We start from the raw sequence: 15,719 nt of genomic DNA, 5'->3' as shown, positions 1-15,719 counted from the left end.
ATTCAATCAACTATAATTTGTCTTGAGCACGATATGACTTAGCTAGTTTGCAATTGACCGTGCACGCTTGGGTTCAAGAGTAACGCTCGATTACAAATTTTTTTCCGCTATCTTCAGGCGTGGGCGAACACGTTACTGAACACGAACAAGCTGATTCCTCAGACGTCGTCTCCGTACGGAGAGAATATCTACTCGATGCAGTGTTCCGATCCAAAGGTGATCGTATCGCCGCGGGAAGTCGTTTCGAAGTGGTATGCCGAGAAGAAGGATCATAAATATGGCATAGAGCCAAAGGTTTTAAATACATGTATGTAACACAATGTACAAAAACCTATTTACTAATTATCTTTAACGATAAGACTGTTAGAAGAAAAAGTAAAGATATTGTGCTAAAAATATTAGCTATTCAATTTTTAATGAACTAAGCGTACTGCAATGAATTGCTATTAATAAAAATTATTAATTTATAATATTTTTATATTAAAGAAATAATAAAAATATATGATATATTTTATATTTTTTTATGAACAATAAATTCTGTGAGAAATTATATTATTTGATAATCCTTCGTTTTTAAAGATAAATGTTCGAGTTTTGTTAATTCAATTTATTTTTCTTTTAAAACACAAATTATTTGTGTTTTATTGTTTTTCAAAATCTTTTCTTTCAAAAATTTTATTTTCTACTCATTTTTTAAAAATATGCAATGATAAATAAATTTATAAAAAAATTAAAATAATAATATAATTATATAAAATAATTAAAATAATAATATATAATAATTTTTCTTTGTTTAGGCCATTTTACACAGATTGTCTGGAAAAATACAACCGAGATGGGTATAGCAATAGCCAAAAAGGATGGAACCTGCGTAGTAGTTGCATGTTACCATCCGAGGGGTAACATTGTTGGACAATTCACGGAGAACGTGTTGAAGCCTATAAAGCTGTAGTTAGATGGATCTATCTACATTTGTCGATATTGTATTTAAACGCTGTATTTATAACTATCGTGCATAGCGAGAAGACAATATACATAATATATGTAAATATAAGAACGCAGATGTGCATACACGTAGAATAAAAGAAAACATTCCATGTACTACGCGTAATCAAGACATTTCGTCTGTTTTATTAATTGTCGATATCGCAATTGCATTGTGTTGCAACTCATTACTCTAGTAATGATAATTAAAAAACATGTATGTATGATGATAATGTTTGAGGATCGACTTTCTTTTTGAAAATATGATTAATTTTATTCTTATTTTGTAAAGGAAGATAAATTTTGACTTAAAGATTTTTTTTTTTATTTAAATGTAAAATTTTTTTACTAAGATAAAAATTTTTCTACAGGGCAGAAACATTCATTTGGTGCAATGATAGTTTCTTATTTCCTGACATAAATGCTTTTACTATTTTTATTGCTTTTTTTTTAAATAATTAAGTATAGATTTTTTGTTTGTTGAAACATCGGTAATCAAAAGATGGATTACTAATGAGATAATGATGCTAATTTCTTACTATAATTTCTTACAAATAAGTATAGCGTTAATAAAAAAAAAAAATTGTCAGTGACTGACCGTTCCTTCACTATTTACCTCAAAACCATGAAGTGAGATACAATTGTAATTTTTCTGACAATACAGCTACGGGTAGAATCTATGTAATATCGAATCTAGAATTCTTGTCATTTAAAAATACATATTCGTTATGTAATATTTTCTTTCTATTTTAAACAAAATAAATTATTCAAGAATTATTATATATTTAGTATTTATATCGACTAATTTAAAATATTTCGATTTTACAAATTGCCAGATAAATCTTAATCATACACATTTCCAAAATAAAAAAATACAGAATAAAAATTTATAATACAAAGTTTTCAATCCATCTATTTCAATTAATGTATGTTAATGGAATAAATTGTACTGCTGAAGCATTAGAAGAGAAAAAAAGGTATTACTGCTTTATAATAATTTATTTATAATAAATTTACATGCACACGTTGTGTGACAATGTGTCACGTGTATATAGATACATTTTCTCTCTGTTTTTCTGCTCTTATTTATATTACATACAGCCGTTTGTAACTTCTTTTTTCGTGTGGTCGAATATTAATTTTATATTCTTATATCGTGGAAATAAATTCTCGACGATATTGAAAACACTGGTTCTTCGAGATTCATGCTCTCGTTTCCAATTTCGACTAAACGAAAATAATTTTCATCGGAATCTCGGTGCTCTGTAGATCGATCGGGAAGGGGAACATGTTTTACATGTTACAATTCTATATGAAATTTTGGAATGGAAATAGTTAGTTTTTTGTATTTTCGACGATTTTATATAGTTCTATTTTTTTTTAATTGACAAAATGACAATTTTATGTAATTTTTTTTTTAATACGTGAATAAATTGATAAATCGAGCCAATGAAAATCGAAAGAAAATTCAAAAAGTTATTTTAAATTTTAATAGAATAGAAAGTATCAGGTAAAAAAGGAAAAAAATAATAAAACATTCAATTATTACTATTAATTTAACTTGTTGAATTTCTTGTAAAATTTTTTATGAATATTATTAACATTGAAAATCTCGAAGTAATATTCGTCAATTGAATTGAAAATCAATTTAAACCAATTATTTTTAAGCACACATTGCATTGTTTGTATAATTATCATGATTAGTTTAACCTAAAATGATTATGATTTTCAATTAAAATGCAAGAAATTCAAAAAGATTTTTCTTTCTTCTGACAAAATACTAATCAGATTATGAAAATAAGAAAATATGACGTTTTGCGTTATATTGTATATGGAAAAAAACGAGAGAAAATTTATATCATCTCGATATCGCAAGCTCGGCAGTTCACTTTACATAATTTTAACTTTCAGAACTCTTACGATAGACATAGAAATCTCAGAAGGAACTTGCGAAGAGGTTATTGATTTAAAGATTCACGTATCATCAAAATGCAAATAAAAATGGTTCCATTTTGTTTTTTTCTTTTTTCTTATGAAGACATAACAATATTTCTTTTTTTCTGATATATACTCACGTCTTAATATTACCGTAATATTAATCCATTTTTAACATAATGATATATTCGTTTGTTTGCACTTCCCTTTTTATCTTACATACACTAACCTTTATCTTTCAATCTTCCAATCTTTTTTTTTTTTTAAACTTTGTTTCTTCCTTTTTTTTTTTCTTTTTTCGTTTATTAATAGAAAATTTCCGCTCAAGATTATCATTATTCACGGTTCGTTGCTAATATTTATATAAACGTTAACAGAATCATGGACAATCGCTCTCTTATGTCAATCGTATCTAGCGTATTTCACATGCAGTCGAAAGCAGTTTTTTATACTTTCACATCGCTTTTTCAGATCGATAACGCATATTAATAATAGTTTGCGAACTACTCGCTCTCAGGTCACATTTATTTTTGATCGATCCTATAACAATTAATCTATGTACACTGTTCTTGTTTTAATATTTTCTAATTGATTTTTTTTTTTTATTAAATATAACTCTTTCATAGTTTTTTGTTACTTTTATTGTTTTGTTTTTCGTTTTTATTTCAATCATTGAATCAATAGAGAGATATAATAAGTAGAATCCTTTTAGTATCGAAAAATACAAGGTTAAATTTTGATAAATTTCATGTCAAATTCATCAATATATCCATCAATGTCCTCAAACTTTTAAAAGCTTACATTTCCATTCACTCAAATTTCACATTATATTTCTTTGGTTTTTATAATTGAACTTTTAACACATTCACTGCCAAATCAGTTTTACAACAAATATAATTAAAAAATAAAATTATTCTTTTTTAATCTTAATATAATACTTGTTTAAATTCCATTCAGAATTTAAACTATAATTTACGTACAGTAATAACGATTTTCTCATAGAAATATTCACAAATTCGAAAGTGGAGCCCTCTGACAAGTGTCAAGTGAATAGTGAAAATATGAATAGTGAAAAATGATTAATTCTAATAATGGAATTCAAACAAGTATTATTGGATTCAAGAAATGTTTATTAATGATGATTTCCACGTGACATAAACAGAAAATTTTGTATTAATCATATATTCGACAATGAACGTGTTAATATCTAACATTTAATATCTCTCATATCATGTTTAGACTCGAAACATAATATAGAGATTTATAATATCGATCAAATAGACCATTTTTTTCTCTTTGTGATTTTTATTTCATTGTTGGATTATAGAAAATCATCATTAATTATCTTTTGAAAAATATCACGGCTGCGTTTTTAAATATATGTACAAAATTCTACGAGCCAGTATCAATGAAGATGATCGGCGTTCATATACGAGGCAGGTTTTATTACGCTAATCAAATTGAGAAAGACAGAGAGTTAATGAGGAAGAGAAAGTTAAAAAAGCGGAAAACGGGACCAGAGAAATATTCGAATAAGAGTTTAAAATTTTCGCGTTATCGACGGTGCGTTAAGGAAAATTCATTTCCATTCTCGGCTAAATAGTATAACATATACATAAATTATAGAGATTGAAGATCGATTCGCTTCATTTTATATATTTTGATATTAATTCTAGATTGTTATTTTGGATCAATAATCTAAAATTTAATTTTAAGAAAAGTAATTTTTCAAATGTAATCTAAATAATTTGAAAAATTTGTTTAAATATGATATCTCTTCGATATATTTGTTAGTTGGCAAATTACGAATTTAATAATTTTGATGATTAAATTTAATAAATTCTCTTGTTTATAAAGTATTTTTATAAAGTATTAGGTTAATGCATTGATACTTATCTTTATCACAAATAAATTTCATTAATTTTTAAATTTTAATATTTCGAGGCATTTTGTTTGTCACCATCAAAAAACTATATAGTTTCATAATAAATAACTATACAATTGAAGCTGATCTGATCATTAATTGAATCATCAAACGCGTTTAGCGAAAGTAGCATCGAAGCAGATACTCGATAAGATGATGTTTGGTCAGAGAAACATGTAAAATTGGTCAAGAAATGATTGCAAATGCATGGAATCAAGAAATAGACATCATTTTTCATTCCTATCAACGTCTACGTACGTATTCATCTAACTGATTAAACAGATTGTCGAAACTTTGCTTTCTCTTATTTCAACTTCCTCTTTCATGGTTAAGAACAAACGTTTAATTGAATATTATAAATTTGAAGGATTCTCATTAAAAGATTTCATTGTTTCGAATTAATCATAATAAGAGAAGAAAAAAATGTGTTTACATAAAAATCTTCGATAAAATATTTCATTTCACACGGAATCGAGTTTTTAGGTTATAATCATTGATCGATTCTGAAATCTCGATTCGGTCATGCTGGTTTAAAATCATTTTCTTCTCTATACGTATAATGATCCTCCATCGATAAGTGATTTCTGTTACTCGCGTGATATGATTTAAAATGGTCATATATTTATATTTATAATCATAATTTATATGATATTATTTTTGTCATAAATTGGTTCTAGTATAAAATTATATTTTCAACCCTCGAATGTGATCCTACATAAGAATTGAGATTTTCACTAGGGAGACGATTCTCTCTCTTACCTATTGCTAGTTATCTCGAAAACATGTGATGATGAACTTGGAAGAGATTTATTTTATATATTTATAATATAATTTTATATGTAATAAATATAAAACATATAAGCATAAGAATTACAATTAAAAATTTGATATTAATATATACTTATTTGTTTCATAATTGAAAGATTAATAATGAAATAAATTTTTGTTTATTTTTATTTTTTTAAAATAAATGAATTATGAATTTAATTTAATTTAATTTTAATTTATTTGCAAACAATATAGTAATATTATGTATTTGAATAATTTTTCAGATTTAATTTTTTCTTATTCAATAAAATTTCTAACCATTGTATAAAATTAATCTCTTATCCATCATTACAAGTTTCTTTTCTCTACTGGTTCGATTTCTGGCACATGTTATTGCGCGTTTGTGGATCTAGCATATATTTGTGGTCGACTACATCATTGAAAATTTCCATCGAATCCACGGAAGTCGAAATGCCAGAGCCGACTAGAGAGCAAAACGTTTTAAGAACATAGCTTACTACGCACACCATGATTTATATTAAATGAGTATTTTGAAATGAAACTTGCAACAAATTGTTGAAAATGTATGATCATATTACATACAAATAGGGAATTATTATTAAAACAGTAATTAATTATTATCTTAATTTCATTGAAACAACTATATGCTGGCTGAACTGGGCATTGTTTAAATAAAATTTCTAATCAAATTATTTCTATATATTCTTTAAAATCGTTTTAATAATTATGTGATAACATCTGATAATATCTTTTTTGAATAATAGTATTATTATTTGGTCAGTTAAAATATTTTGTATATTTTGTATATTTCAGATTTTGAAATATAATTATCAATTTCTAGAAAGCTGTCAAAAATTATCATTGCTTTCTATTAGATATTAATAATAAATAAGTATAAAGATAAATACTTTTAAAATAAAAAGATCGTTGAAATCAATGATCACTTATCATTTATCATTTATCAAATAAATTTTTTAATAAATAAAACCAATCATGATAATGGTCAGAAGAAACACAAAATCTGCCCAGCTCTGCTCAAGATATACAAAAATGAAAGATTATCAGCATACTGGTGTATCACAATTGCGACTCTACGATGTCGCGTTTAGGTCCCCGATGGTTGCGACAAACCATGCCATCGCTATTAAATCTAAACTGAAATTACTATAATAGAACGAAGTAAAAAATTCGTTTAAACAGTTCATCTTGTGTTCATTTATTTCGTCACAGTCATCGATACGTATCACTGAAACACCTTGCTCTCCGGCCACTTTCCAATTACGATCATTATATAATCATCATTTCAATCCCACTAAAATCGTCGACAATCAGAATGCTGAGAGATAACATCCCACCTAGTGATTTTGACGTGTCATGTGGGAACGCTACAGCCATTTGTTTCGCACCACGCCGGAGAGCCTGCGTCCCCACATAAGGTTATATCATACGATTGTCCCTTGTATATGCTGAGGATCCTGCGTACCACCTTGAATTTGAGGCGACTGTGATCCTAATGGGCCCTGAAGAATTGGTGGATCATATAATCCGCCTAAAGATCCACCTAAACAAGGATCGATGTTAGATCCGAGAGCAGCAGTTAATTCTGGCATAGATGGCAGACCAACATCTAATATTCCAGTGTTGCTGGCGCCACCTATCTGAGAACCTTCCTCTGGCGGCGTTACTTCCAGACCGATAGAACCATTCAGAGCTATTTTGATCGGGTTGTGGTTTGATGGGTGGGATAATGCACCTAGACCTATATCCTCCAGACTACTCTTTCTTCTACTCATCGTCAATCCTTGTCTTAACGAATTGCTGCGTCTCAGAAGAATGTCGTCAACCACTCTTAACGAATTGGAACGACCACGTAAAGTACCAGCTACCGTTGGACTATCTGGTAAGGATAAGGAATTCGATTTTGTGGTGCTCAATGGAGGAGCCCTGGGCAGACCTATTCCCGATCCTCGACGACTTCCCGCGCCTGGCAATCCAGCTGAGGCTACAGCTGCACTCATCTGCGATACCAACTGAGCTGAACAGAAACTGATGTTGCTTTTCCGTCTGGAGTTGTGTCGTTCGAAGGTCTTTTGCGCTGAGAATGGACTTGGTCGCACCAGATACACTATGTCGCCTTCTTCGAGCTTCAGGTCACAGCTGGGATTGATAATCACATAGGACAGGTTGTTTCGTTTCTCGGAGACATCATCATAGTCGGCTACTGGCAAATTCAAAGATTCCATTCGGGAACGTACTAAATTGGCGATCTCTGCTCTCTCGATCTGCTGGGCATGGTTGTCTCGCGCTTCATCACCAAGGCTCACCGAATACTATTTATAGAAAAAAAATAAGATATTTAGTTTCAAGAATAGAAAAATGAATTTTTTCTATAATATACGAATAATACATTGTTAGTGCTTTTTCAAATAGTTGATTGATAATATAATGATGAGATAAATATTATTTTTTACAAATTTTGACATTTTTTAATATGTTAATTTAGTATTATAATAATTTCATCAAAAACTTATCAATCACCATCCCTTTAATGTCAATACGATTAATCATCAAAAATTCAAGTGTGAATTTTCTCGATGATCCCATCGAGAGAACAACGTATGCAGTGAAGACGAGCAGAGAATCTTGAGCATTAAGTCGAAGCCATTGACTGCTTGATAAACACTTGTCATGCGTTCTGCGTTAATAGATGGCGTGTCGACGAGCTTTTCATACATCAGCATAAGGAAAATCAAGATGTAGAATACAGCGATAAAGAAATGATTAGACAGAAAGTTTTATTTTAGAGAAAAATAGAGAAAAATAGAAATAGATATGCAGCGTACGAGAATTGTACAAAGAGAGAAAAATAATAGTGGACAATATATACACATAGACAAAAAGTCGATCAAGAGAAATAAACGATGACCAGACAATTTCGACTCTATACTCACGGCTGAGGCACCTTTGTCGCGAGTGGCGCAATTCGCTAGGCACGAACCTGCCGCCGAATTACGCACCTTGTACGTCACACCGACGCCGGCATCGCTCTCCGCGTCTGAGTCGCCCTGCCAAAACGATAAGCAATTCTACTAAGGATAGCCCATCGTTGTCGGAATTTCGCACGCACGTTTAATTGTGCTTTTCATTTCGTTTCGTTTTTATCAGTGTACATGAGATCAATAGTTATTCTATGATACGATTCGACAAATATATATTCATATTTTGTTGAGTTTACTTTGTCGAAGAGAAAGCGCAGAATATATAAGTTCACAAGATTATTTAGAGTTAGTTAGACAATTATTTTTTTTTTTTTAGTATAAGTAAATTTTAATGGAATTGTTAAATATTATAGATATTTATGCAAATTAAAATTTTTGACGACAGAATAAATAAGCTTAAAATATTATAATATGTACTTTACATTAGATATTTTATATCTTCTTGCATATTATATGCATTTCATGGTTCTATATTTTTATAAATTTAAATTTCCTAGTTATATAAAAAAATAAAGATTGTAGATAATAATAAATAATTTGAAGTGATAAAAATTGTGAAAATGAATTTGAAAATTTTAAAAATAAAATTTTATTCTTAATATTAATTAATATATTATTTGAATAAAATAAAATTTAATATAGATCATTAAAAAATTGTGTCTGATATATTATGTCATATTACTAATAAATATATATTTTGATAATTTGAAGTTTAGTTTTAATAATAGTTTAATATTACATAATTAATAAAGTATTTTGAATATTTATTTTTATTATTAAAAATAATTATTATTATTATTAAAAATTTATTTTATGAGTATATAATGATTATATAAACATAACATTCTATTGTATTAAAGTTCATAAGTAAATTTAAAATATGTAAATATTTCATTATTAGAAATAGCTTTCACTGTCCAGTTCATACATATGTTTCAAAAGAATTCATTTATATATAAATATCACAAATTCCTATAGATGTCAATTATTATTGTGCCATCTATTTGGTCTAAAATCTAATTATCATAAATCATATTGAACAATCGATCTCTATATTATCTATCAACTAATGTCAAAATATTACGAAACATTTTAGATCACAGTAATCATGAAAAATAAATATCATCTATAGTTACAAATATATTATTCTACATTCTACATTTGAGAGTTATTATATATTCAAAAAAAGAGGGAAAAAAATTATCGAAAGAAGCTTTTCGATCGAAACTAATATATAATGAATAATGCTTATAACATGATGCAGGTTCAGAAACGAACAGGATCGAAGGACGTGCCACGAGCATCGTTTAAACAAGATGCAAGTTCCCTACGCTCGTTTCAATCTCGTTTCAAAGGAATTGAAAAATTTCTAAGAACGCTGCACGAGCTGACATTGGGACAGAATACAGAGCAAGAGATAGAGCAGGAATACAACCATGCGCTACTCACAGCCGCCATTCAAAAAGTCGTTTCCTACCCTTATACGAATATATATAGTACATATATAGTATATAGATCAATCATTTATAATCAAAATCTTTCATTATAAAAAAAAAAATAATTATCTACTCACGTGTGATGTATCTGAAACAGTAGTGTCTTGAGTTCTGTAAATCCCAATGGGGATCTCGCATGTTGTTGAACAGAGTTTTTGGTAAAGCCTGCCATAAGTTCTTATCCACATGTCATCCTTCGTGATTCTCATCTGTAATTAAATGGATAATAAAAATAATTTGAAAGATGAAGCTTTGGAAACTTAAATGTAATAAGTATAATTATGAAGTTAGATAGAAAGTATGAGTATTGGAGAATTGGAGAGCAATTAAAATTAATTATTTTGGAATGTAAACTAATTATGTGATTAATGTATTATTTTCGATAAAAAAAACCTGTTCAAATGGTAAAAAATAAATGAAATAATTTTTCATAACAAATTTCTATTCTTTTAAAACTTTCAATATTTGTTAAAAATTATTTGTTTTTATTAAGAATAAAAAAAAAGATAGAGGAAAGATATCTTACCGATGTTAAAAAACCAGATCCTGGCGCTTGATCCACTCCCAATAGCAATCTTACAAAAGTTATCATATAGTCTTTTACAAATGCTTGATAAAGAAGTGTATCCAACATGGAGGCACTGAAGACACTACCAGCCGCGAAAGGCAATCGGAACATATAAGATATATGCGAACCTCTTTCCTTTTCTCTCTGTTAAAACAATTATAATTATAATTAAAAGAAATTTTTAATTGTTCCTAACAATTTAATTTTTAAAAAATTTTTATAAAGATATATTCTTAGTTCATATTTACATAGTAAATATTCTGTATATATAGATATATATAATATCAAAGTAAAGATGAAGAGTATGTATACTTATAAATTTGACAAGTAACGTACGTAATAGAACACAAAGGAGTCTAAGACAAACAATTTTCTATTGTCAGGAAATCAAGCCTTATTGAAACTTTAGTTACTTAACTAGAGAGTACCTCTAGCATTTTACAGATTAACTAAAGTTATAGCAAATACCAGAGTATACTTGAATGCAAATTCTTATTTCATTTTGAAACGAAGAATGTTAATTTTTTATTTGTATTCAAAATAATCACAAATTACTACTTAATTTAATAATCATTGAATTAATCATTACCGAAAAATCAAATTGTGTTCTTGAATACGTGTTCTTCGAAAAGTGATGAGAATTAGTATCGAGAACAACAGGAAAAGATACCTTTTCCATTTTGCTGAGATGAAGAGCGTATTTGTCGTGTGCCCTGAATTGCATGAAACGCATATTGCTCGATTGTGAGAGTTCGGTTATGCTTTTTATGCTAGGAAAGAATCTGCAAATACATAAATAATATATTAGTAATATTCAACAAAATGAAAAAAAAAAATTGAAAAATCATTTTGTATATTTTGCATATTTTATAATCAATTCTTTCAAATTAATTTTATTCTAATTAAATATAATTTATACATAATATTTACTATAATTTTTTATAATTGTTATTTTTTTACAAAAGAAGTAAAATTAAAATATTTCTCTTTTGCATATTCTGTGAGCAAATCTTTCTCCAAATTAACTTTATTCTTTTAATAAAATATAACTTATGTATCATTTTTCATGACCTACAATCATTATTTTTTTGCAAAATTTCCAATCACTTACTTGAACATTGTTTGAACTGCTACAATTGTATTACAATCAGCCAAGGTATCTTCCTCAGCAGAATTGCTAAGTTCTTTGTTTACGACCACCACATTCTCTGCAAGAGTGATACCAGCGCGAAGAAGATCGTCCAAACAGTCGATAGTTCCTCGCATCCAGTATACCAAAGGAAAATAGGATACAGCATCGAGGAAGGCAATTTCCGGAGTTCGTTCCAACAGAAGAATGATTGGATTCAACGATGTTTTTGATCTAACGAAAATCCCATTCATTAATATTATATTTTGAAAGACTTCATAATTTATTTTTGATAAAAGGTTTCATTATTACTAATAAACTTTATAGAAATTTCAATTTCTTTCTTTCTCTTCAATAAATTTTTATTTATTTGAGATATGTTCCATATATGGAAATATTGAAATCAGAATCAGAAAATATTTAAAATCTTCATAAAAACTTGTCAAATAGAAATTAAAAATTCTGTAAAGTTTTCTTCACTGTTGTTTAAATTTTTATTCTTATAATTTTGAGATTAATATTATTTTTTTTTTTCAGGATACCTAAAATGAGCTCTCAAAGGTATTATGAAGTTATAGATCCCATTACTAGCGTAATCAGCTGCCAAGATAATGGTCTTGTTTTGCCAATTGTACTCTTTGGCGTTTCTGTAGGTACAATGTTGGCATACCTAACAATTAAGAACATTTAATTATAATTTTTTTATTATTATTTAGATAAGTAATTTCACAAGATATTTACCTGTGCAAGTTGAAGACAACATAATGGTTTCTTTTCTTTTAACAGATAACATAATGTTGGTGATACGCCTATAAAGGGTGATACAGGTGGAAATCCCTTAACGATCCTATAAAAATATTTGATATTTGTATATGGATGATGATTTTCAATCTTCGTCTTTATTATATTATAAAACGTAAAATATAGTAATTTTCAATATTTACTTTCCAATAATTGGTAGATGATTTAAAATAAATTTATTAATAAATGTTCTTTAAATAATATTTATTATATATAAATATTTTTTTAATTATTGTATTGATTTTCGATATCTATATAAATTTTGTATATCATCATTATTGAGAAAATATATTTCTATATTATAGGTCTGGAATGCAAATGGTATCGTGCCAACATATCGTGATAACATTCTTGATGCAGTAGTAAAATGTGAAATAATATCGTCCACGTGAGTAAGATTTCAAGCATGTGCGAATATATAAAATGATGAAAATAATATTAAATTTAATGAAGAAATTAAAGAGATTAATAAATTTTAATTTTAATTTTAATTTCTTGGATTATATTTCTTAAAAAAGAATTATTTTCAATCATTAAATTATTTAAAATAATAAATTTTGATATAAGATTATTGAAATCTACATGCATGCACAATGCAAAAACTAAAATATTTCATAATTTTGTTATTTTTGTTTATTAGTTATTTAATACAAATTGATTCTTACGTATTTATAGGTAAAATGAATTATAATTAAAATTCTCATTCTCTCTAAATAAATGAAAATCATATTTATTATTTAAATTATCAACACATTTTTCAACACATTTATACATAGCCGATCTTATGGATACAGATACAAATGCATGTAAAAATAAATTAATGTAGTTCTCACGATATTCTTAAATTACTAACTCTAAAATTTTCTATTTCTCATGCAAACTTGCGTGTAAATGACACAATGTCCCAAGAAATTATGTGGAATAATAATAATAGGTTATAACCTATTTAATTCATTTAAAGAAATGATTTACATAATAAAAATATCGAATAATATTGTTAATGCGATTATATAACATATTTTTAAATATAAGAAATTTTACTCTAAAAATTTAAATTCTTGTAATTTTTTAAAGAAATTAAAATTTCTTTCTTGAAACTTCTCAAAAACTTTTTATAAAAGCTACTCAAAGAATTTTACAATGTAATATCTAATAAATATATTGCTCATAACGATATCTTTCAAATCAATCAAATTCACTATAGAAAATTCACAAATTAAAATTAAAGAATTTAAATTTTTCTTTAAAAATTCTATAAATTTTATAATTTTATAATTTACAATTTAAATATTTTAAGAATTATTAATAAAATTTGTTAACATTTTTATAAAAAAAATATTAAAGAATATTACAACGAAATACCTGACAAATATATTTCTGAATCGATCAATTCATCGTAACTTCGTTTATCTTCGATAATATCGAACTTCGATATTTCCAGACCTCATTCCAGACGTCGAATAATTTAAAGGAATTAAATGGGAGAACTAGGATGCGAATGATCTGTTAATTAATAAATTCTTGTATTCACACGACCTCTTTATCAACTTCTTCCGCCATTTTTTCTTTTCGCACGTACCTCACGAACACATTCTACTAAAAGATATGTGTGCATGCTATAGAAATCAATCTTTTAGAATATGGACTAATTCACCATTTCTCCTTCTTTATATATGTTTATATATTATTCAGTTTCAGCTAAAGTAATTGATAGTAATGTATTTTGTCTATTGAATTGTGGGAAATAAGAGAGAGAGAACATGTGGGATTCAAAAATCGAATTTTTTTATTAATATTACGAGTGAAGAAAAAGTATTAGAAAGCAAAGAATTTTATATAAAAAAAATTTTGTTCTAGATAAAAACTTGAAGATAAGGAAAGTTTTGGTGAATATTTTTCTTTTTCTTAATATCGATATAGGTTAATTTTTATTTTATCGTAAATAATGAACATTCGTAACTGTGAACATCTTTTTCATAGAATTTTAATTGAACATTTGACTTAAATAATTGCACTATCTTTTAATTGAGATATATATTGATATGCAAATTTAAAGATTTATAAGTTTTGATTGTATTGTTCTTGCATTATTTATTTAACATTATTCAAATTACGTATTATTATTAATAATAATAATAGGTAATTCAAATTACTTATACTTCTTGCGATTATTTCGTATTAATTAATATTAACATAGATAATTTGAATTTTAATCCATTAAATAAATGGCCCTGTCATCGACGTACTAATATCTCAATTAAATTATTATCAAAATATTACATAAAACTTTCAACTTGAAATAGAATTTATATCATTTAAAATAACTTCTAATTTCCAATTTAAACTTTAATTTCTGATCACTCATTATTTTCTTCCATTATCTAATTTCTAAAATCTAAGATCAACTAAATATAACAAATTACAAATTAACTCTTTGATATCTAATATTTTTTTAAAACAACATTTGCACTATTATTGTAATACTTAATAAAACAAACATATTTTCTTAAACAAATGCTTTACAAAAGTTAGAAAGAATAATGAAAACTTATTAATTACATATTACATATTAGAATCTGATCTAACCTAACCTAACTTTAATCCAAGAAGATCAAGATGTAAATAAGACAATAATCTTTCAAATCTCCACAAGATTTTCAACATTTTCCATTTCAATTTTTCATCCTTCCCCAAATGTTCTCTTCCCCAATAGGCAAGACGATAGGAAGACAAGTTTTTTTTATTACGTAAAGCGTGAAAAAAAAAACGTGAAACTCACCCTTTGAAACTGCTGGGCAAAGGTGGTGCGTGAAGACGGTAGTGCATAAAGACGATGCGGGAAGGAAGACATCGAAAACATCCATTGAGGACATATAAGGTGTCAGGCAGGAGACAGCATCGAGCAGCAGAATTCAACACCATCGACGCGCCGATTAGCACAGGCATCAGAGGTACATTCAGAGACAGATCGACCATCAAACGTAAACTTTGCGCTCAATTGTTATTCCGGAGATGGTTGAATGACAAGCTGGGGTGTGACATCGACCTTCTCGTTATTTTTTCTTTTTTTTTTTTTTTTTTTTTTTTTTTTTTT

At 27.3% G+C, this 15,719-nt stretch overlaps 2 protein-coding genes and 1 long non-coding RNA gene across 10 annotated transcripts in view; 1 reads left to right on the top strand and 2 right to left on the bottom strand.

Moving 5' to 3' along the window:
- Positions 1-1,766, top strand: part of LOC122718806 — a 69,839-nt gene extending 68,073 nt beyond the window's left edge. For all 7 annotated transcript variants that reach the window (XM_043944145.1, XM_043944148.1, XM_043944146.1 and 4 more), the window contains 2 exons: positions 118-307; positions 798-1,766. In XM_043944145.1, the coding sequence (XP_043800080.1) occupies positions 118-307; positions 798-952 (345 nt within the window). In that variant the 3' untranslated portion in view covers positions 953-1,766. The remainder of the gene's footprint in view (positions 1-117; positions 308-797) is intronic.
- Positions 1,767-1,964: 198 nt separating this feature from the next.
- Positions 1,965-3,188, bottom strand: LOC122718807. The gene is made up of 2 exons (XR_006347466.1): positions 3,060-3,188; positions 1,965-2,292 (listed from the first exon to the last, which is right to left on the bottom strand). It is a non-coding gene; the product is annotated as an uncharacterized LOC122718807 (long non-coding RNA).
- A 3,314-nt stretch (positions 3,189-6,502) lies between these two features.
- Positions 6,503-15,719, bottom strand: part of LOC122718804 (potassium channel subfamily T member 2) — a 173,201-nt gene continuing 163,984 nt past the window's right edge. The window contains exons 16-24 of one of the 2 annotated variants that reach the window (XM_043944142.1): positions 15,405-15,413; positions 12,566-12,671; positions 12,367-12,494; positions 11,807-12,058; positions 11,285-11,477; positions 10,654-10,839; positions 10,205-10,336; positions 8,584-8,697; positions 6,503-7,962 (exon numbers count right to left, since the gene is read on the bottom strand). In XM_043944142.1, the coding sequence (XP_043800077.1) occupies positions 7,075-7,962; positions 8,584-8,697; positions 10,205-10,336; positions 10,654-10,839; positions 11,285-11,477; positions 11,807-12,058; positions 12,367-12,494; positions 12,566-12,671; positions 15,405-15,413 (2,008 nt within the window). In that variant the 3' untranslated portion in view covers positions 6,503-7,074. The remainder of the gene's footprint in view (positions 7,963-8,583; positions 8,698-10,204; positions 10,337-10,653; positions 10,840-11,284; positions 11,478-11,806; positions 12,059-12,366; positions 12,495-12,565; positions 12,672-15,404; positions 15,414-15,719) is intronic. The other variant, XM_043944143.1, reaches the window with a different exon arrangement.

Source organism: Apis laboriosa, unplaced genomic scaffold, assembly GCF_014066325.1.
Source record: "Apis laboriosa isolate Shangri-la unplaced genomic scaffold, ASM1406632v1 scaffold68_cov148, whole genome shotgun sequence".
In the NCBI taxonomy this organism is placed as follows: domain Eukaryota; kingdom Metazoa; phylum Arthropoda; class Insecta; order Hymenoptera; family Apidae; genus Apis; species Apis laboriosa.
This window is presented reverse-complemented; position numbering and strand designations above follow the sequence as displayed.